This window comes from Crocodylus siamensis, chromosome 1, assembly GCF_052110815.1.
Source record: "Crocodylus siamensis isolate JL-2025a chromosome 1, ASM5211081v1, whole genome shotgun sequence".
NCBI lineage: Eukaryota > Metazoa > Chordata > Crocodylia > Crocodylidae > Crocodylus > Crocodylus siamensis.
The window spans coordinates 301171244-301193207 of record NC_143395.1 but is presented as its reverse complement, the minus strand read 5'-3'; the positions used below and the strand labels follow the sequence as shown (position 1 = coordinate 301193207).

Sequence of the window (21964 nt, the reverse complement as noted above, 5' to 3'; positions counted from 1 at the left end):
GAAAGCATCTGACAGCTATAGCTATATTTGAAAAAAATGGAATGCCACATGGCATATCAGTATAAAATCCCTTGTCGAGTGGTGACTTCTTTGGTACCTCACATTATACCAGCTCCTGAAAGTGATACTTTGTGTACACATACACATTATATCACAATCTGTAACAGCCTTGGGTTACAAACGGATGTTGTCTTAGTGGCCGGATCAGCTGTGCCAAGATGTGTCCTAGCACAGCTGATCTGACAGATGCAAGGAGACAGATGTCAGTGGAGATCATTGTTGTTGGGGCATGTCCGCAAGTGTGGAGCAGGGGAGCCCACAGTCACATGCCCCAGGAATTCCCACATAGGTGTGGATTGGGGAAGCTGAGGGGGTTGCTCACTGCACATCTGCAGATATGTGCCCTGGGTTGGGGCCAGGTGTCTTGGGTCACTGCCCACAGGATCAGCTCCTAGAGTCCAGGAGTGCCTGCCTGCCCATAGCAGCTAGAAAGTGCATCATAGGCAAATATGCCCACTGTGAAAAGGTGGCACAAGCTTACTACAAATTGTGGCACTCACAATTTTAAGCATTTGTGGTGTTACCAGGGGCACAGACTCAAGTTTTGTATCACTATAACCATTTTCATGGTGGCACAAAGGAGACATCTATTTTCAGCCTTGATCTAAATTTGCAGTTCCCCCCACCCCACCTAAAGAATCTCTACCTTGTCCCTGAAGTTCTGTGCACTGAAAATTAACAGGAAGATGAAAGGAACCTTAATTCTGCTACTTGGCTGGGTTTTGTTCTTTGGTAATGATCAGAATTCAGCATTTGTTCTAGAGTTTGCCAGTAGAGATTTGAGACTTTTATTTTTGTTCTTGCTGTTGTATTATTTTTCAATTGAACTGTGAAGAAAATTATAGTTCTATATAAAGAAACAGGATGGTACAGGCTTCCACATAGTGACAACACAGTAGCAGCCAAACTATTTTTGGTTACAAGTGTGATTTTTTTTTAACATTGGCACTATTGCATCAAGTGGGTTAAAATGAAGCAGTTATAATGAATGGCTTGTAAACAGAGTGAAGTTACAAGTACAATCTTTACACATAAAACAAAATCTAGAATGAGTAATTGTTCCAGAGATGTGTAATGTAAGCAGAAAATAAGCAGTAGAAACAATGTATTGTCTATTTTAATCAACCCTTTCCTGATTCTTCCTCCACCCCATTGCTTCTTCCTAAACAGCTGACTGGTTCTCACTACAAACATATATTGTACTTGGTTGTATTCTCCTCTTTGTTCGTCCAGGCACTTTAGGGAGGACCTTGAATGTCTTAGGCATGAACTCCATGCAAGCCTCACGGAATTTCTTGATCCTCCAGCAGTAGATGACAGGGTTAAATACTGATTTGAGGTAACTTAGCCACAGGATATAAGTGCTGGTGACATAGAAAGAAGGGCTGTAGTAAAACTGCCTGCTGAATACAGAAAGCAGGCTAAACACTGTGTGTGGAAGCCAACAGAGTGAAAAGCCAATGAACAGGATGAGAATTGTCGTGAAGGCTCTTGTTTTGAAGCTCACATCCACATTCATCTGATGAGGCTTCTGTAGCCCCATAAGGCCTAGCTTGCTCACCTGGCTCAAGCAAAGGCTGTCAGCATGGTTGTGGATCCTAAGAGCGTTCCTCCGCACAGTGTTTAGAATGCAAAGGTAAGAGTACAACATGATACTGAAAGGGATGAAAAAAACAGCCACAACTAGCATTACAGCATATGCTCTGTCAGCAGGAAATTCAGTGTAACCCAGGACACACTGGGGAGCTCGGGTGGGAACTTCCACAAATGATCGTCCAACCACAGAAGGAAAGGAAATGCAAAAGGATAGTAACCAGGAGATGGCAATCATGACTTTGGCACGGTGAGGGTTCAGCTTGTCTTGCCGTTGAACGATGATTAAAAAACGGTCAACACTGATGATCAAGAGTATGGCCACTCCTTCCAAGACAAATAGCCAATACAGCATAGCTGATATTCGACAGAAGTGAGCCCCAAAGTTCCAGTTCACTGTAACTATTGTGACTGCAGTAAAAGGCATACAGAACAAGGACAACATGATATCAGAAAAGGCCAGAGTTGCTAACAGCAGATTGATGGCAGAGCGCATTGCTGGTTTTTGGTAGACAATGAGACAGACGATGGCATTGCCTAAAAATCCAATAGCAATCATGATTACCATTAATATTGCTAATAATATCCTGAGTGGGGTAGGCAAAGCTGTGTAATTGGAGCCTGTGGGTGGGGTGCTCTCACTGAATGGAACATAAGTGTCTACTGGAGTATCATTGCATGCCATTGCTGCCAAACCCAAACAAAGGGTCAACAAGTTGCCTTGTTACCTCTTTGGCTGCTGTCATTTTTTCATCTTGCCTGCAACAGAAATGTGCTGTGTGGAAATCTGCAGGCAGCCGACAGATTAATTGGCCAAACAGATGTCTGTTTTTGAGGAAATCTCTTTCAGGCTTTACAAAAGGGCTGAACAACAGATAATATTTTGCACAAAGCAAATTATTTGAGGATTTATTAAAGATGCAGTTAAGGCCATCTTCAAAAACATCTTCTGGGTGAATCTTCGACCTGGAAAATAAATATATTTAGATGACTTGTAAGTAGTTCTCTGCATCTGTTCACACAAAAACAGACTACATGCAATGATTAGATTTGTTCCGTTTGTGCAACAAATAAGAGTATTCAAATGGTGTTGAGAGAAGAATGCTTCCATAGCTCAATAAAAGTTTTTTCTTGTAAGTCTATTGGAAGAGCTAAGGTCAGTTTTTATCTTTTTTGGTTTGCTTTTGTGTTTTTTTTCTGGGTTGCAGTTCTTTATTTGTCAGACTCTTACATTGTGCTGGTGGAGAAAACAGTGGAGAATGCACTTACAGCCTGGTGTTAGGGTGCTCTCCTAGGAAGTGGGCTATCTGGATTAAAATTCCCTCGAGGTGAGGAGGGAGGGAGGGGATTAGAGCCCAGGTTCCATGTCCAAGGCTATTCGCCAAATGTTAGACCACCAGAATTCTTGTCTGAATCACCTATCTTCAGAAACTCAGTACACAGAGATCTCACAAGTATGTCTAGGCGTTGTGAATCACAAGCAAACAGATGCATTAAGGATATCTTGAGAAAGGCAGTTCAAACATATACCCATGACTTGATATTTCTCATTTGCTACTTCCAGGTGCCTCTATGCTTTCTGAACTGTGCTTTGGGGAAGCACTTACCTCTGTCCATTCTCTACATAGAGCACCTAGATGCTTGATGCCTAGCTGAGTCATTTTGAATCTCTTTAATTAGACAGGCATTCTAAAGTTTGGCACTGCTATACCTATGAAGATAATCTGAATCCTACCCCAAGTGCTTCAGTCTTGAGTTTCTTTTCTTGGCAGAAACCTCTTATTAAATTATCTGTATTTCAAATGAGAGGGAGTAAAACATATAGAGCATTACTCAACTTTATAAGCACTGAGTTTTTGAACAAAGAGAGTATTAACTATGGTGGTGGGTTTTTTGTGTGTTTTTGTTTTTTAACAAATATGGGAATTTAACTTACCTGGGGAATTTGCACTTATAGTACTTGATAAGCTTTTTAGGCATTTATCTTAATGACAAAGGAATCATGTGTAATGGAAGTCTTCTCTGCTGACTTCAGTAGAGTTACAGTGAGGATTAATTTGGTCTACCGTCTCAATGGAGAGAGGACTCCCAGAATGTTCCTAAGCTCTACTCTGTATAGGCTTTGTCAGCCCTCCAGTTACACCCTTCTAAATCCTGGAAAGCCAAATGAGGCAAAGTTTTGCATACTGCATACAGAGTTCATTACATGTACTATAACATACAATTACAGAAGCTGATTTCACACAAAATAAAAGTGTTCCTAGAACAAACTGGTCATCCAAATGATCTTCTCATCTGAAGAAAGTGGGGTTGAACTGACATAACAGAACTTGGCTTCATTTGATTCAATTCCTGCAACAATTCCTGTCTGTCTTTTGTGCAGTAAAAAACAAAAGACGTAGAAGTGGGAAAGTGAGAAGTTTTGGCTGTGACTACAGAATTGGTATACCATTGCTTCACGGACTTAACCTTTTAGAGGTCTCCATCTCATGTTTTTAAACCTATATTTTGAGTCTTAAAGAAAATACAAAACAATATAAACACAAGGTAAATGTGCAGTATGTGAAGAGCATATTCATCACATGTTTTCTACCAGAATTATTAAATGAGCATGAGGCTCCTTCCAGACCTGTGACACTGAACAGCCACTGGTAAAATATGCCCTCAGTCACAAGGATGAAAACTGCATTTGAGTTTGGCCTATTTTCTTTTGTTCTATCACTGTAGGATTTAAAAAGCCAAATCTGCCCTGTTTATTTAAAGAAATAATTTGTGGCTGATAAGCATTTGGTTGATGGAAGTTATGCTAGTCATGGAAGAAAGGTACCTTTTTCACTTGACCTGTTCTGTTACCACTGTTGTTAATATTACTCACCTGCACTCCTGATGATTAAACTAAAAGTAAAGTGAGAAAGCAGGGGGAGCAGTGAGGATGAAAAGCTCAGTTTAATACAAGCTGCCTAAATATTCTACTTTTGATGTCCTACTCTGGTAAATGCATTTCAGTGCTCAGGGATATGATACAAGAGTTTATCTTAAGTAGCAGAAGTTATGTCTACTGCAGAAAAACTGACTGTAACATACAATGCTGATAAAAAGAAGTTTGTTTAACTAGTATAATCATAGAAACATAGCACAGGAGGGGTTGGAAGGGACTTCAGGAGGCCATCTAGTCCAGGGCCCTGCTCAAAGCAGGACCATCCCCAACTAGATCATCGCAGCCAAAACTTTGTCTACCTGGATCTTAAAACCCTCCAGGGATGGAGGTTCCACCACCTCTGGGTAATCTGTTCCAGTGCTTTACTATCCTGCTAGTGACAGAAGTTTTCCTAATATCTGACATAAACTGCCTTTGCTGCAACTTGAGATCATTGCTCCTTGTTCTGCCATCTGCCACCACTGAGACCAATCTAGCTCCTCTTTTGAACCCCACATCAGGTAGTTGAAGGCTGCTCTTAAATTCCCCCCTTAGTCTTCTCAAGCCAGTTCCCCCAGCCCAGTTCCCTCAGCTTCTCCTCAGAAGTCATGTGCCCCAGCCCACTAACCATTTTTGTTGCCCTTTGCTGGACTCTCTCCAACTTGTCCACATCCTTCCTGTAGTGGAGGGCCCCAAATTGGACACAGTACTCCAGATGTGGCCTCACCAGTGCCAGATAGAGGGAAGAATAACTTATTTAATGATGCTGGCAATGCTTTTAATAATGCAGCCCAGTATGCCATTAGCCTTCTTCACAACAATGGCACACTGCTGGCTCCTTTACAGTTATTGTCCACTGTAACCCCCAGGTCCTTTTCCTCAGAGCTGTTTCTTCACCAGTCAGCCCCAGCCTGTACCACTGCTTGGGATTGTTCCATCCTAAATGCAGGATTTGCACTTCTCCTTATTGAACCTTGTAACATTTCTTTTGATCCAATCCTCCAATTTGTCTAGGTTTCTGAAACCCAGCCCTACCTCCAGTGTATCCACTACTTCCCCCAAACTTGCTGAGAGTGCACTCCATCCCATCTTCCACATTGTTGATGAAGATAACGAGCATCCGACCCCTGGGGCACTCCACTTGATAGCAGCTCCCAACTAGACATTGAGCCATTGATTACTAGTACTCTTTGAGCCCCATGATCCAGCCAGTTTTCTATCCACCTTGCTGTCCATTCATCCAACCTAGACTTCCTTAGCTTACTGGTGAGAATGTTATGGAAGACCATATCAAAAAGCCTTGCTAAAGTCAATAGGTAGACAAGGTTCTTTGGGTGAATCTGATATCTTTTATTAGACCAACTAAATAGTTGGAGAACAATTTTTAAGCAAGCTTTCGGGTTCAAAAACCCTTTGTCAGGCTAAGGAAGTTTCAGCAGTTGGTGTGTGCTCTTCCTGGATGGAATGAAAAGTTAAAAAGCCAGAGGCTGGTCTAGTATGCATACAAGACAGGCAGTCAGTGAAAATGTAGACTGAAGAGTCAATGGGCGAGAGACTGGCTGGGTGGTGGGGAGAGAAGGGGGATGAATAGTGGAGAAGTACCTGGGAAGTCAGCTGTCAGGCAGCTTATAATGTGTTATAAATCAAATGTCTACATTTAGTCCATGATTTTTAGTATCCAGGAGGTTGATAAAGTGGAGTTCATAGGCTCGTCTCTGGGAAGTGTTTTGTAAGTTTCCTTTGAGGATCAGGACTGAGAGATTGGAGAGAGAGTGGTTTTCTTGTGAGAAATGTGCCCCCGCAGGTAATTAGGTATTCCTGTCTTTGATAGATTTCCGGTGGGCATTCATTCTGGTGCGCAGTTGTTGTTTGGTCTCACCTACATATTTTCTACCTGGGCATTTGGTGCATTGGATAAAATATATTACATTTCTGGAGGTGCAGCTGTAAGATCCAGGAATGCTGATGGCTCTGTTGTGGGGTGCAGTAATTGTGGGGGTGGTGGAGATGTGTTGGCAGGTTTTGCATTTCTTGTCATGGCATGGTCTGGATCTATTTGGTGTGTTCTGGGCCTGAGGAAGTTTGCTTCTGCTAGCTACAAGTCCGATTGCGCTTTGGCTTTCCTGATTATGAAATACATGCCTGAGCAACATTCTTCTACTCCTCCCTAGTCACTTGTCCAAGTTTCCATTTCTTGTAAGCTTTCTTTTTGTGTTTTAGGTCACTGAAGAGTTCTCTAATAAGCCAAGCTGGTCTTGTGCCATACTTGCTAGTCTTCCTGTGCGTTGGGATGGTTTGTTCCTGTGTCCTTAGTAAGGTTGCTTTAAAATACAACCAGCTCTCCTGGACTCCTCTCCCACTCAGACTGGCCCCCTAGGGGATCCTGCCCATCAGTTGCCTGACTGAGTCGAAGTCTGCTTTTATGAAGTCCAGGGTCCTTACTCTGCTGATATTCTTCCTTCCTTTCCTCAGGAACTCAATCATCTTTGTTCGCTGCTGCCCAAGTTGCCATCCATTACTACATTCCCCATCAATTCTTCCCTTTTTGTAAGTAGCAGATCAAGAAGAACACGGACCATAGTTGGAAATTGTCCCCAACACTCTTCAAAATCTTCCTGGATTGCCTACACATTGCTGTATTGCTCTCACAGCAGGTGTCAAAGTGATTGACGTCCCCCATGAGAACAGGCCCTGTAATTGGGAAACTTCTGCTAGCTGTCTGAAGAAAGCCTCATCCACTGCATCCTTCTGGTGATAGCAGACCCCCACCGCGACATCACCTGTGTTGCTCTTCCCTCTGACCCTAACCCAGAGATTTTTAACAGGACCATCTCCAGTTTCATACTGGAGCTCTGAGCAATCATAGAGCTCATTTACATAAAACACAACTCCTCCCCCTGTACTCCCCTGACTTTTCTTCCTGAACAATTTATACACATCCATGATACTACTTAGGTTATGTGAACTATCCCACTAAGTCTCTGTTACTCCAGTCACATCAGTATATGATATTAAAACTATGGTCATAAGCTGAGTCCTTGATGTGCTCATTTTCCATTACCCAGGTGTAACAGGGAACCCTAGCCCTGGCACCAAAAAGCAGGTCCACCAAAAAGCTGGTCCTTTAAGACCAGAATTTTCTGGGCACGGCGTGCTGGTAAGGAAGGGATTAAATGCTGAGCCTGGCCAGCTAGTCAGCTGGCCGGAAGGGGCAGGACTATAAAAACCCTGGGCAGAGCGATAGTAAGGGGGGCAGCAGCTGAAGGGGAAGGAGTGCCTCTGAGACCTCCACAGAGAAGCTGGGTGAGCAGTCCAAAGGCGGGAACTATGGCAGCTGTAGGGAGATGGCAGCCACACCACAGCAAAGACTGTAGCTGACGGAAGGGAGCTGAGGCACGAGCCCTGCGAATGTAAGCTGACCCGCTGCTTTGCTTGATCATGTTGGTTGGTGACGTTTATTATTCTTTTTTTTTGTGATTATTGAATAACACCAGTGGCTTGGGTGAGGCTATTGGGAAGGAGGAGGCCTCATTTTGGGGACCCACTACAGAGTGGGGAGCCTGGTGCCAGCGAGGGCACAGCTTTTGGGGGGCACAGACCCTGGCACCAGTGAGGGCATGGCTTTTGGGGGGCACAGACCCTGGCACCTGATCTTAAAAAGGCCAGGGAGGTCTGGCACACCTGAGGTGCAATTTTATTTTGATTTTTTTTTAGTTTTGACTGAGAAGGTGTGAGTTTGGGGTTGTCCCCCAGTTTTGAACTTGGCCCCCCATGGCTGTGGGGCCAGCACCCAGACCTCTGGGCCAGGCTCTAGACTAGAGCAGGAAAGGAGGCCATAAGCCTCAAGACACTGGAAAAGGCTACAGCCTCGGAGTCAAACCCTGTTTAGTGGGTTTAGATGGGAAGACCTAGCTAGAGGAAAACAGTGGTCAAGCCCATGTAGGTGAAAGTCCTTAACATACACAATACAATAGGCAGGCTCCCACTCACAAGAACATCATCATAATAATTTCCATCAAGACATGGCAGGAAAGTACAGGGTGGGACATAAGAACTCCCAACAAGGCTTCAAGGGTGCCCCACATAAAGCGCAGATTACCAGGAATGATGGCACTGGGGAAGGCAACCGGTTACACCAGGATAACTTCCCTGTGCACTGAACCTCTCCTCGGATAGCCAGAGTTGACACTGGAAAGCTCAGGCCTGGGAGGCAACTAGGATTTCTTCTGCTTTTTAGAAGATGAAGTTCCTTCCAGACCACTCATATGCTTGGAATATTTTACCACTATATAAATATGGGCATCCTTTCCCAAAAGCAAAGAGCTCTTTGGGACATACACAGCTAGTCCGGCAAAACTGTACTTTATATTAAGTTAGGAAAGCCACAGCTCTTCCCTCATCATCCCCCATAAGGAAAAACAATAAAAGCCATTTTGCCAACATAACCACATCTATACTGGGGGCTTCTGCTAGCACAGCTAAATCAGTCAAAAGCTACTGCAGCACAACTTTGAAGCATACAGCTTGGAACAATCCTCTACCTGTTTAAAGGCCATGACACAACTTCTTAATGTCTTTCATACTTAGTACAGAAATAACTCACTGAAATTTAAGAGATTTTAAGGACACAATTTCAATAGCCTTTTACTTTAATATTGAGGACAAAAGGAGTAATTTCATGTTCTATTGCAGAAGATTCTGGGTATGTTCTGCTAAGTGTCTTCCAAACTTTCAGAAGAGAGATGCCACAGGATTATTCAAAGATATATTAGTCAAGTTTGTTACTGTTTTGTAGTTAACATGTTCAAGGTCATTAAGAAGCAGTAGCCTATCCCTCCAATGGCTACTTTAACAGGTTTTGGGGGGGGTTTTGAGACAAGTACATGGACATATTAGAGGGCTCCTTGTATAAATCTAGCTCCCCAAATGACAAAAATAAGTAAACAAATCTTAGTGAGGATCACTGGAGGGTAGGGACCCAGCGTCCCAGTAACAGGATTACAGCTGCAACAGCAAACTCTCTATAGGACAATTCAGAGCCCCAGTAGGCATTGAACCAACTCCCTATTTTTCAGAGCTTGTATAGTGTTATAGATCTTGAGTAGTTATGGGTCTACACAAAGCACATTGGTTGCAGGGCTTCAAACCCTGATGCAAGATAGATTTGTCATGCTTATCTTGTGCTGCTAGTTGCAAAGACTTCTTCTTGCAGGCAGGTAGGATGGTTGTGGCAATAGTGATGTAACAAAACACTTATGATTATCCTATTTTTTAAATGAACAAATTTAGAAAGTCACTGTGAAGTCAAACAAACCATATACATCTTAGCTGCAGTGTGGAACTGGCCACCTATCCTGCTACTAACTTTTGAAAAAATCATCCACATTCAGCTTTAGAATACTTGATGCCTCTGTTTCTGTAGCACCAGAATTGGAATGTTAGAGTGTGTCCTCATTTGCAGCAAGCTTATACTTGCTTTAATGGCAACAGTAAAGATTACTAAATGGTTCCATGAAGCTGGAAAAGACTGTCAATCTTATCTTTAAGTCATGAGCACACTTAATGATTTTGTTAATATTTATTTGCATTCATTCATACCAGTGTTGCTATTTTTATCTCATAAATAGGCATTGCATTCCTAATAAGCATGTGCACACCTTCCAAAAAGATGGCTGCACTTCTCATTGAGCATAATTTCAGTAATTTAAAAGTGGGTATTCAAACCTTAACTAGCCTCTGGCAAGAGCACTTATCTTCCACTCTTTCACTGGTATGTTATGAGAGATCATCTGGGATGCTGGCAGCCAGGCCTACAATAGGCACCTAGGAGTGACCTGGTGATCAGCAAGACAGGGGCACAGGTTACTGGAGACCAAGAGGAGCGATCCAGGAGATGTAGTCTGGGATATAAACTGAAGTCAAGAGCCAGGAGTTAGAGCCAGTGACAAGTTCCAAGGGAGATCTAAGGTCAGGGTCAAGGAAGCCAAGCCATGTCAGGGTGTTGTGAAAACCAAAGAGAAAAGGGCAAGTGCTGAGGTTCAGGGGAGATAAAAGATCACGGTAGGCTAAAGTCAAGTTGATCCAGCAGAACTAGAGAGCAGTGAACATGAGGCTTGCCAGAACAAACTAAGGCTATGTGAAGGTGTACCTGCACAGCAGGAAATTTAGTTGTGGAGAACTGGGGCAGTCATGTATAAGCCAGGGGAAATCTGTGACCACTAAGGTGGTTTTCCTAGTCACTGGGGATAACCGCTTTTCTGGCATTGTGTAGTACCCACGGAGGTAATGTATAGTTAACCTGTCACTTTTATTTCCAGTGGGAAGATTTTTGGCTTTATGCCCACTTTATGGAAATGGGAGACTCCTCCCTAGCATGCTCCTGCAGTCATATGGCTGAAGGCAAACAAAACTTGGGGACACTCAAAACCTAAGCCTCTGGACTTGGGCCTGCATGTAGGATGCCTGCCAAATGATTTGGAAGCATTTGAAGCCCCAGGTGGGGGTGGAGGATGTTTGTTGGTGGTAGGGCCACATATGGTTCTTGAATGACTCATGGATCCGGAATTGATTTGGCCTGAAACACAAAAAATTTTCCTTAAAAAAAAAGCCAGGGATCAGGGGCAGGTATGACAATTCAGGTGCTTGGCCCAGCCAGGCATGCCTGATAAGAGGCCCTGACAGGTCTTCCCAATTCCGCTCCGCCAAAGACTCCACCAAAGACTGCTGAGCAACCCTTGCAAAGCCAGCAGACCAAGGCACTTAAGGGAGCCCACCCCTGCCCCAGCCCTGGCACAATCCGTGGGCAAGGCAAGAGCCCCCAAGGGGACACTTGCCTGCCTGTACACTAATGCCAGGAGCCTGGGCAACAAGCAGGAGGAGCTCATCCTCCTGCTCAGTTCAAAGACTTATGATGTCATTGGGATAACAGAGACCCATGACTGGACCACGGGTATAGAGGGCTATACCCTGTACAGGAGGGATTGTGTTGACAAAAGGGGCGGGGGTGTAGCTCTCTATGTGAAGTAAAGCTACATGTTCCTGCAAGCTGATGTTGGCGGCCAGCGTGGACAGCTAGAGACCCTCTGGGTAAAAATTCGTGGGGAATATGGCACAGGGGACACAACAGTGGAGTCTACTACAGACCTCCCACTCAAAGTCCTGAGCTTAACCAGGAGTTTGCCCAGCAACTGACTGAGGCCGCTTGTTCCAGGACCTTGGTTGTCATGGGTGACTTCAATTACCCGGACATCTCGTGGGAAGATCACTCAGCAAAATCCAAGCGGTCGCAAAGCTTTCTCTCGTGCGTGGATGACCTCTACCTGACTCAAGAGGTCTACGGGCCAACGAGATGCAAAGTGCTGCTCGACCTGGTACTGGCTACGGGGGATGACCTAATCGGCGACCTAGTGATCGATGGGAAGCGACCACGAGCTGATCACCTTCACCATCCGCCGTAAAGCTGGCAAGTCAGTCAGCAACACAGAAGTCCTTGACTTCAGAAAAGCCGACTTTAACAAGCTCAAGAGGCTTGTCGGTCAGGCCCTCAGGGACTGTGACCCCAGGGAGATGGGAGTTCAAGAAGAGTGGTTGCTTCTCAAGGAAGTGATCCTCAATGCACAAGCTAAATCTATTCCAACACGGAGGAAAGGCAGCAAGAAGGCACAGCCGCCCTCCTGGCTCTCCAGGGACCTAGCGGACCTCCTGCGGCTAAAAAGGAAAGCCTACAAAGGATGGAGGATGGGATTCACCTCCAAGGTGGATTATTCTGCGCTGGTCCGGTCCTGCAGGGAGCAAACCAGGAAAGCCAAGGCTGCAACTGAACTCCAACTAGCTTCAGGCATCAAGGACAACAAAAAGTCCTTTTTCAGATATGTGGGGAGCTGGAGGAAAAGCAAGGGCAACGTTGGACCCCTGCTAAACCAGATGGGGCAACTGACAACTGACGCCCAGGAAAAAGCCAACCTATTAAATAGGTACTTTGCGTCAGTCTTTCATCAGTCCCGTGGGACGCCCATGCCTGCTATGGTTCAGGGAGATCCGGGTGATGGGGATTCCCCTACCCTCCATAAATGCTGACCTCGTGAAGGAACACCTTGAGAAGCTGGATACCTTCAAGTCAGCTGGCCCTGACAACCTGCACCCCAGGGTACTCAAGAAGCTGGCGAGCGTCATAGCCCAGCCCCTGGCATGGATCTTTGAAAACTCCTGGCGCTCTGGTGTAGTGCCCAAAGACTGGAAGAAGGCCAATGTGGTGCCGATCTTCGAGAAAGGGAGGAGAGTGGATCCGGCTAACTACAGGCCCATTAGCCTGACTTCTATCCTGGGGAAGATCTTAGAAAAGTTTATTAAGGAGGCCATCCTTGATGGACTGGCCCAGGCTAACATTCTAAGGGATACCCAGCACGGGTTTGTTGCGGGTAGGTCTTGTTTGACCAATCTCATTTCCTTCTATGACCAGGTGACCTATCACCTGGACGAGGGAGAAGAGATTGATGTCATATATCTTGACTTCAGAAAAGCTTTTGATCTGGTATCCCATGATCACCTCTTGGCCAGACTGGCCAGTTGTGGCCTTGGCTCCACCACGATCCGCTGGCTGGGAAATTGGCTCTGTGGTTGGACCCAGAGGGTTGTAATTGATGGCAGTCACTCATTGTGGTGCCCTGTGACCAGTGGGGTCCCTCAAGGCTCTGTCCTTGGACCCATACTGTTCAACATCTTCATTAATGATGTGGACATCGGAGTCAGGAGTGGACTGGCCAAGTTTGCTGATGACACCAAACTTTGGGGCAAAGCATCCACGCCAGAAGATAGGCAGGTGATCCAGGCTGACCTGGACAAACTCAGCAAATGGGCAGACGAGAACCTGATGGTGTTTAACACCGAAAAATGCAAGGTTCTCTACCTTGGGAGGAAAAACCTGCAGCATCCTTATAGGCTCAGCAGTGCTACGTTGGATAGCACTACAGAAGAAAGAGACTTGGGGGTCATCATCGACCACAAGATGAACATGAGCCTGCAATGCGATGCTGAGGCTAATAAAGCGACCAAAACGCTGGCTTGCATCCATAGATGCTTCTCGAGCAAATCCTGGGACATCATTCTCCCCTTGTACTCGGCCTTGGTGAGGCCGCAGCTGGAGTACTGCGTCCAGTTTTGGGCTCCACAATTCAAAAAGGATGTGGAGAAGCTTGAGAGAGTCCAGAGGAGAGCCACGCGCATGATCAGAGGTCAGGAAAACAGATCTTACGATGATAGGCTGAGAGCCATGGGACTCTTTAGCCTGGAAAAGCATAGGCTCAGGGGTGATCTGATGGCCACCTATAAGTTTATCAGGGGTGACCACCAGGATCTGGGGGAACGTTTGTTCACCAGAGTGCCCCAAGGGATGACTAGGTCGAATAGTCACAAACTCCTGCAAGACCGTTTCAGGCTGGACATAAGGAAGAATTTCTTTACTGTCTGAGCCCCCAAGGTCTGGAACAGTCTGCCAGCGGAGGTGGTTCAAGCACCTACATTGAACACTTTCAAGAGTAAATTGGATGCTTATCTTCCTGGGATCCTATGACCCCAGCTGACTTCCTGCCCTTTGGGCAGGGGGCTGGACTCGATGATCTCCTGAGGTCTCTTCCAGCTCTGATGTCTATGAAATCTATGAAATTCATAGCTGGATCATTTCTATTACAACCAATAGATCTGTTAACAGAATTTCAAAGCACATGAAAAGCATGCTGGCAAATTCTGTATGTGTGTATCTGTGTCACAAAAGGAACAGCATAGTTGGGCAGCAGACTCGGGTGGACTAGGCCTACTCTGCTGTGGGCAACCTGGAACATGCTACCACCACAGTAGGAACAAACCTTCATTTCTCCCTACCTAGGCAAGCTACATCTTTTCTAGGCTCAGTGCAGAACCTCAACTGAAATTTCAATGAGTAATCTATTTACTTTAATTTTCTTTAGCACATGAATTATATTTTCAACTATCTTTCATATACCTGCCCTTTTCTTGCAGCCATAGGGCTATCAAAAACCAAGTCATGTGTTTTTGTACTTCCAAGCAGGAACAATTGGAAGTCCTCGCACAGTCATGGAACTATGACATGATTTGACAAGGGACTTGGTGGGAGTTTGCATGACTGGAGCAGAATCATGGGTGGGTATAAACTGTTCAGGACAGGCAGGGGAGAAGAGAAAGAGTTGCGCTTTATGTAAAAGAGCCATATGAATGCTCAGAGCTCTGGTACGAAGCTGGAGATGGGCCTATTGAAAGTCTCTGGGCTAAAGCTAGAGGAGAGAGCAACAAGTGTGAAGTTGTAGTGGGATCTGCTACAGACCATCAGGCCAGGAGGAAGTGGTGGGTGACGTGGTCTTCAAACAGGAAGTTTCCCGATCACAGGTGCTGGTTCTTATGGAGGAAATTAAATCACCTTGACGTCTGCTGGGAGGGCTATACTGCAATGTGCAGGCAATTCAGGAATTTTGGAGAGTGCTGAGGACAACTTCCTGGTGCAAGTGCTGGAACAGGCAATTAGGGGCAGTGTTCTTCTTGACCTGCTGCTCACAAACAGGGATGAATTAGTGGGGAATGTAGTAATGGATGGCAACTTGGGCAGCTGTGACTACGAGATGATTGAGTTCAGGATCCTGAAGGAAGGAAGGATGGAGAGCAACAGAGTAAGGACCCTGGACTTCAGAAAAGCAGACTTCAACTTGCTGAGGGAACTCATGGGCAAGATCCCCATGGAATCCAGTCAGAGGGAGAGAGGAGTCAGGAGAGCTGGCTGTACTTTAAAGAAACCTTGCTGACAGTGCAGGAACAAACCATTCTGATGTGCCAGAAGACAAGCAAGTATGGCAGAAGACCAGCTTGGCTTAACAGGGAACTCTTCAGTGAGCTAAAGCACAAAAAAGAAGCTTATGAGAAGTGGAAACTTGGACAAATATCTAGGGAGGAGTATAAGAACTGCTTGGGCAAGCAAGGATGAAGTCTGGAAGGCCAAAGTGCAATTGGAGTTGTAGCTAGCAAGGGACGTGAAGGGTAGCAAGGAGGGTTTCTACAAGTATGTCAGCAACAAGAGGAGGATTAGGAAAAGTGTGGGTCCCTTTCTGAATTGGGGAGACAACCTAGTGACAGAGGATGCAGAAAAGGATGGAGTGCTCAATGCCTTTTTCATCTAAGTCTTCACAGGCAAGGTCAGCTTCCAGACTAGTGAAGAAGGCAGCAGAGTTTGGGGAGAAGGTGAGTAGCCAACAGTGGTAAAAGAACAGGTTGGGGACTATTTAGAAAAGCTGGACATATACAAATCCATCGGGCTGGATGGGATGCATTGAAAGGGTGGAAGGCTGGAAGGGTGCTGAAGGAGTTGGCTGATGTGATTGCAGAGCCAGTGTCCATCGTCTTTGAAAACTCATGGTGATCAGCAGAGGTTCCAGATGATTGAAAAATGGCAAACAGTGCTTATATTTAAGAAAGGGAAAAAGTAGGATCCAGGGAACAACAGACCTTTCAGCCTCACCTCAGTCCCTGGAAAAATCATGGAGCAGATCCTCAAGAAATCCATTTCTAAGTACTTGGAGGGGCAGAGGTTGATTAGGAACAGTCAACATGGATTCACCAAGGTCACCAAGGGCAAGTCATGCCTGACCAACCTGATTACCTTCTATGATGAGATGACCAGCCCTGTGGATACGGGGAGACCAGTGGATGTGGTATACCTTGATTTTTTTTTTTGATTTTTTTTTTTTAAGGAAGGTTTTTGATACTGTCTCCCACAGCATTCTTGCAGGCAAGCTAAGGAAGTATGGGCTGAATGAATGGACTATAGGGTGGATAGAAAACTGGCTGGAGCATTGGGCTCAGAGGGTAGTAAACAATGGCTCGGTGTCTAGTTGGCAGCTGGTATCAGGTGGAGTGCCCCAGGGGTCGGTCCCAGGGCTAGTTTTGTTCAATGTCTTCATCACCGACCTGGAAGATGGCATACAGTGCAGCCTCAGCAAGTTTGCAAAAGACCCTAAACTTGGGGGTGTAGTGGACAGGCTGGCAGGGAGGGCCAGGATTCCAAGTAATTTAGACATATTGGAGGATTGGGTCAAAAGAAATCTTATGAGGTTCAACAAGGACAAGTGCAACAAAGCCCTGCACTTAGGATGGAACAATCCCATGCACTGATACAGGCTGGGGGCTGACTGGCTGGGCAGCTCTGCAGAAAAGGATCTGGGGGTTACAATGGACAATAAGCTGAATATGAGCCAATGGTGTGCCATTGTTGCCAAGAAGGCTAACAGTATACTGGGCTGCATTGGTAGGACTGTTAGCAGGGCAAGAGAAGTGATTATTCCCCTCTATTCAATTGGTGTGGCCACATCTGGAGTACTGTGTTCAGTTTTGGGTCCCCACTACAGGAAGGATGTGGACAAGTTGCAGAGAGTCCAGCAGAGGGCAACGAAAATGGTGAGACGGCCGGGGCATACAATTTTTGAGGAGAGGCTGAGAAAAATGGGCTTATTTACTCTAAATAAGAGAAGACCAAGAGGAAATTTAATAGCCTCCTTCAACTACCTGAAGTGGGGTTTGAAAGGGGATAGAGCTATACTGTTTTCAGTGGTAGCAGATGACGGAACAAGGAGCCACAATCTCAAATTGCAGAAAGCGAAGTTTAGGTTAGATATTAGGAAAACTTTTCTCACTGGGAGGGTAGTGAAACACTGGAACAGGTTTCCCAGAGAGGTTGGGGAATCTCCATCCTTGGAGATTTTTAATACCCAGCTAAACAAAGTGTTGGCTGGGATGATCTAGTTGGGGATGGTCCTGCTTGGAAGAGGGGCATGGACTAGATTACCTCCTGAGGTCCCTTCCAACCCTAATTTTCTATGACTCTATGAACTGGAAACTAGACACTTGATAGTTCTTGTAACTTATTATAAGAGAACAGCTCAGAACTTTCAGCCTCCATTTATGTTACTGCTGAGGATCTTTTGAGTCTTCTTCCCTCTAAAACTATTGGTTTGTTTTTTTAAACAGAAAAAACAACTGACCCACATCAGCAAGAAAAAAGTCCCAATGCACTTACATCCACTTTACAGTTTCATCTGCTGGGAATAAGGCAGTCTGAGTCAGTGTTGCTTTCTGCTGTTCTCAGCTCCTCCTCTTTAATAGTGTTGGTAAATCCTCTGGATAAGTAAGCGTGGCTAGGACTGTATCAAATGCATCCCTACCTGTATCTACTTTTAGAACACGGTTCCTATTGGAAAGGGCAGTGGGAGTGAGCTCTATCAAGATTTTTTTGGCCATTGGCCTCCTTGACTACAAAAGTAAGAATTGTTAATTCATAACAATTAATAAGGGTTTAAGTGACACTATTTCAAACACTGCTTCAAAGGAGAGTCTTGATTCTCCCGCTAATAGCACTTATAATCTGTGCTCTCTTTCCACCTCTCTCATTTTGCCTAAGTGCTAAACTGAAGATATTCTCTCATGCTCTGATCCTATGAGGCACTAAGCACCTTGCAGGGCTGAGTTCTAGTGTCTTAGTCTGTATCATTCTGCTCCTTTGTTTTGCACATGAAAGGAAAAAGTAAGAAATGAAGCAAGAGTCACAGGACTAGCAAAGCAGGAAATCCTTTCACTGAACAGATGTCAGTGGAACAAGAGGTAGTTTGCAGACTAATCAGCAGAAATGCAGGCCTGTGTTCCAATTCAATGTGCAGATTTTTTAGTAGGAACAGTGTGCTAAGGGGGAGCCTGCCTTTGCGCAAACAGGAAAACCAATTCTCAAAAAAAGAAGTCATCTGATCCAGAAATTCTGTTTTTAAGGTATAATTACTATGCAATTAAATTGACCCTTAGGGAACTGGAAGAGGGGAATATCTCTTCAGCATGGATTTCCTTAGATACTAGTGGATTGGCCAGAAACGGATAAAGTTATGCATCCAATAATACTGTTTCTAAACTTGTTTTTGGCCACCTATACATTTGATTCATTTTTATTTTGATATCTATGTGGGTTCAGATAATAGCTACAATTACAAAAGAAATACAAGAGACCACCGTGTCATCTGCCAGTGTAGGCTTCTTACCCACAGTAAGTTTTCTAGGTTTGTTTCAGTCTATTTTTCCTATATCCCCACCTATAGAACATCCATTGCTTCTGAAACCTAAATACATCATACTCTGATACAACATTTCCTGGCAGTGAGACCTTTCATTAATTTATTTCATCTTATAGCAATCAGTCTTCTTGCAAACAGGAAAACAAAATCACATTTACCTTGTCTTTTAGACTATGGATAAACAGTACTAAAATCAAATGGCTATGTCACATAATCTTCAACACAGACCACAGATGCACAGGGAACATAATTCACTTTTATTCATGGAAGGTCTACAAACAATTAGGACTGAAATCTTACCCCACAATCTGGTGTCACTCCAGGAAGGAATATTTTCTACACAGTAACATATACCCAATGAAGACATTCCGCAGCTCTAAAACAGAAACAAGAACAGTCAAGTCCCCTTAAAAAGCATGCTATATCTTTCTTCTACAGTATGACATGTCATCAAATGGCATCAGACTTTGTACTAAGGCAGATTTGTAGCTACGTTAAGATGCACTAAAAGCCAGAATGATTATGGCATGCATCCCAGTCCCCCAGCACAGAAAGAAATGGTTGAAGAGTTAACGTAGTCTCAAGCCTCATTGATGCTTCTGTAGATTCTCAGGTGGGGTTTATTAATTTTCCAGGAGGCAATCCACTGCTTTCCTCCCCCTATCCCTCGTCTGCCCCACGGTCTTCCCACATGAAGATCTACAGATCTTCACAATGCTTTTCTTCAGGCCCAGAGATAGAGCTGGCACTTCCATTTTTACAGAAAAAAAGAAGAGGTCCATATCTGGAACAGACTTTTCTCCCAGAAATCTTCAAGGAATGACTCTCTATCTGACACACGCGCACGCACACACGCACGCAGATGCGCATGCACACACACACACACACACACACACACAAACCTGCTATTTGCTAAGTCCAGGAATTAACTGATATATGCCTCTTCACTGTCACAGACAGAACTGCTTTTCTCAGTGCGGCTGTTCTCCACATTCATCTTTGCTGTTGCCAAGGAAACCAGATTAGTACATTCAGAACCACTGCTAATAACCAGTTTTGCCATGGGATCAGCGCTTTTTTCTGCTTGTTCTTATGTTCATCTATTCCAGTTGACTATTAAGTCACTTAGTAAGTTTTCTTCCTACGGTAATGACTGGGTGATGCCAATAAACACATCAAAACATATACCAACATACTCACTGAATGCATGGATATCCCCCCGTTTCTTTCCAGGAGATGCAGGTCTTGTTCTTTAGGCTCAGTGCCAACAAGTAGATTGAACAGATTGCTGCTGCTGTTCTGTGCATGAAGTGGGGAATTTTTTTGTTCACTAAGAGCTTTAACCTATTCATAAGCCATAATAATGAGGAAACCAAACAAGAAGTTTCTAGTACTACTACAGCAGTGAAACATCAAGGATTCATTAGCTAAATCCACTATAAAGAAGATTTTTGCATCCTCACAAATATAAAGAAAAGACCACAACAAGTTTATTTAAAGCAGATTTAATGCCATCTAATTACTGCCCCTCTACTAAAAGCAGAAGGAAAAAAAATAATTTAATTTTGAATTGGAAATATGTAAAAAAAAAAAAAAAGTCTAATAATAGCTAGCTCTCCAACAAACAGAAAGGTTATAAGCAGAATTCCCAGAACCTCAGACTCAAAATAATTTTTGAGAATGAAAAGGTTAGAAGCAGGGAAAAAACAAAGAGAAATAATCATGCAAATGCAAATAATAAATTAGTCATCCACATCTGCCACAGTGACGGTGAGAAGCAAGACAATGAAGACATTGGTCTGATTCCAGAGAAATGAAGTCAATATAACTGAAATTACCTGACCTAAACCATCACCCTAGGGACCAGTAAAACAGTTGCTTAGTACAGATGTTTTAACTAAAGGCTGGATAAATCATGGGTCCATCTAGTCAGACTCTGTAGAATGTTCAGATTCAAGTAAGTCATTCCATTTACTTTGAAACAGCAGATTCCTCAAAGCTCCAGGCTGTCATGAAATAGACTTATTTCTTGAATTGCATACTCCAGCATTTTAAAGAATATTCCACTTTCTCCACAGGGGACAGGGAAATCATGAAATCGCTGAGATGTTCACAAGTGAAAAACTGAAGGCAGCTCTCTGCTTGGAAGTACCTCTACCATGTGCTGTTAGGCTACAAACCTTGTCCACACAGTTTTCACTGTCTGGAAAGGCAGCAAAGCCTGCTTTAAGAGCCGTTTCCAGTAGCTGTATTTAAGCCACTTTACAGCTACTGGAAATGGCTCTTAACAACATATCTTGATACAACAGATGAGAACTTAGTGCATTACTGTGTTTATAGATGGTGAACTAGAGCTGAATGGGCTGATCTATAGCAAGCACTTCAACTCTGTAAAACTCCAACTGGATATGTGATGTTGCATAACTCAGGCAGGGATGTTGGAGTCAGACAATTTATACATGCGAACATGAATGACGCGTGCCTCCTGAGGCTGGGGGGGGGCACAGCAACCTTCCGTAGGCGGCAGTGTCAGTGGCGGGGGTGTGGTGGCAGCAAGCGGAGACCACCCACAGGTAGCTGCAGTGGTGAAAGTGGGCTGAGCAGGGACTATGCACAGGCAGCCACAGGGCTGACGAGTGGTAGTTGGGGACCACTTGCAGCTGCTGTCCCCACTGTAGGTGGCAGTGAGCATCGAGCGGGGACTGCCCACAGCCGCTAGTGGCTGTGTTCGCTGCGAGGAGGGTGGGGGCGGCAACCACCTGCAGAAGCCAGCAGCGGCTTTGGTGGCAGGCAATCTCAGGGGCCACACGTGTCCCCCTTTCACCCCCTTACATATCACTAGTGCATGCAAACAGACCTTATTACATCACTGGGGCCAGAGGTGCTCATCCCCTGGCCTGGGGTACAAGTCTGGGCCTGGCACCTTGTCATCTGGCATGTAGGAAGCCCACGGGCTGTGGTTCTACACACAAGATCTAGTGTGCAGGGCAGTGTGGCACATGATCCTGGCATGTGGGGTTGGGTAAAGGTGGCACAGGGCCATGGAATATGATCCAGTGTGTGGAGTCAGGCCAAGGCAGTACAGAGTCTGATGGAGGTGGCAGGAGGTCTTGAGGCCCCAATCCTGGAGTACAGGACCAGGTGTGGGGCCTAGCGCCCAATCCCAGCATGTGGAACAGGACAGAGGCAGCACAGGGTCTGCTGGGTCCTGATCCCAGCATGTAGAACCACGTGTGGAGTCCTGGGGCTTGATCTTAGCACACAGGGCCAGGTAGAGGCAGTG

At 44.9% G+C, this 21964-nt stretch overlaps 1 protein-coding gene across 3 annotated transcripts in view; it reads right to left on the bottom strand.

Annotated features, from left to right (window-relative positions):
• Nucleotides 1-832: 832 nt before the first annotated feature.
• The window catches only part of GPR45 (G protein-coupled receptor 45), a 33976-nt gene continuing 12844 nt past the window's right edge, over nt 833-21964 (bottom strand). Inside the window, exons 3-5 of one of the 3 annotated variants that reach the window (XM_090031681.1) lie at nt 19882-19980; nt 18982-19057; nt 833-2619 (exon numbers count right to left, since the gene is read on the bottom strand). In XM_090031681.1, coding sequence (XP_089887807.1) covers nt 1223-2338 — 1116 coding nt within the window. In that variant the 5' untranslated portion in view covers nt 2339-2619; nt 18982-19057; nt 19882-19980 and the 3' untranslated portion in view covers nt 833-1222. Of the gene's footprint in view, nt 2620-18981; nt 19058-19583; nt 19684-19881; nt 19981-21964 lie in introns of all 3 variants that reach the window. The other 2 variants (XM_090031680.1, XM_090031679.1) reach the window with 2 other exon arrangements.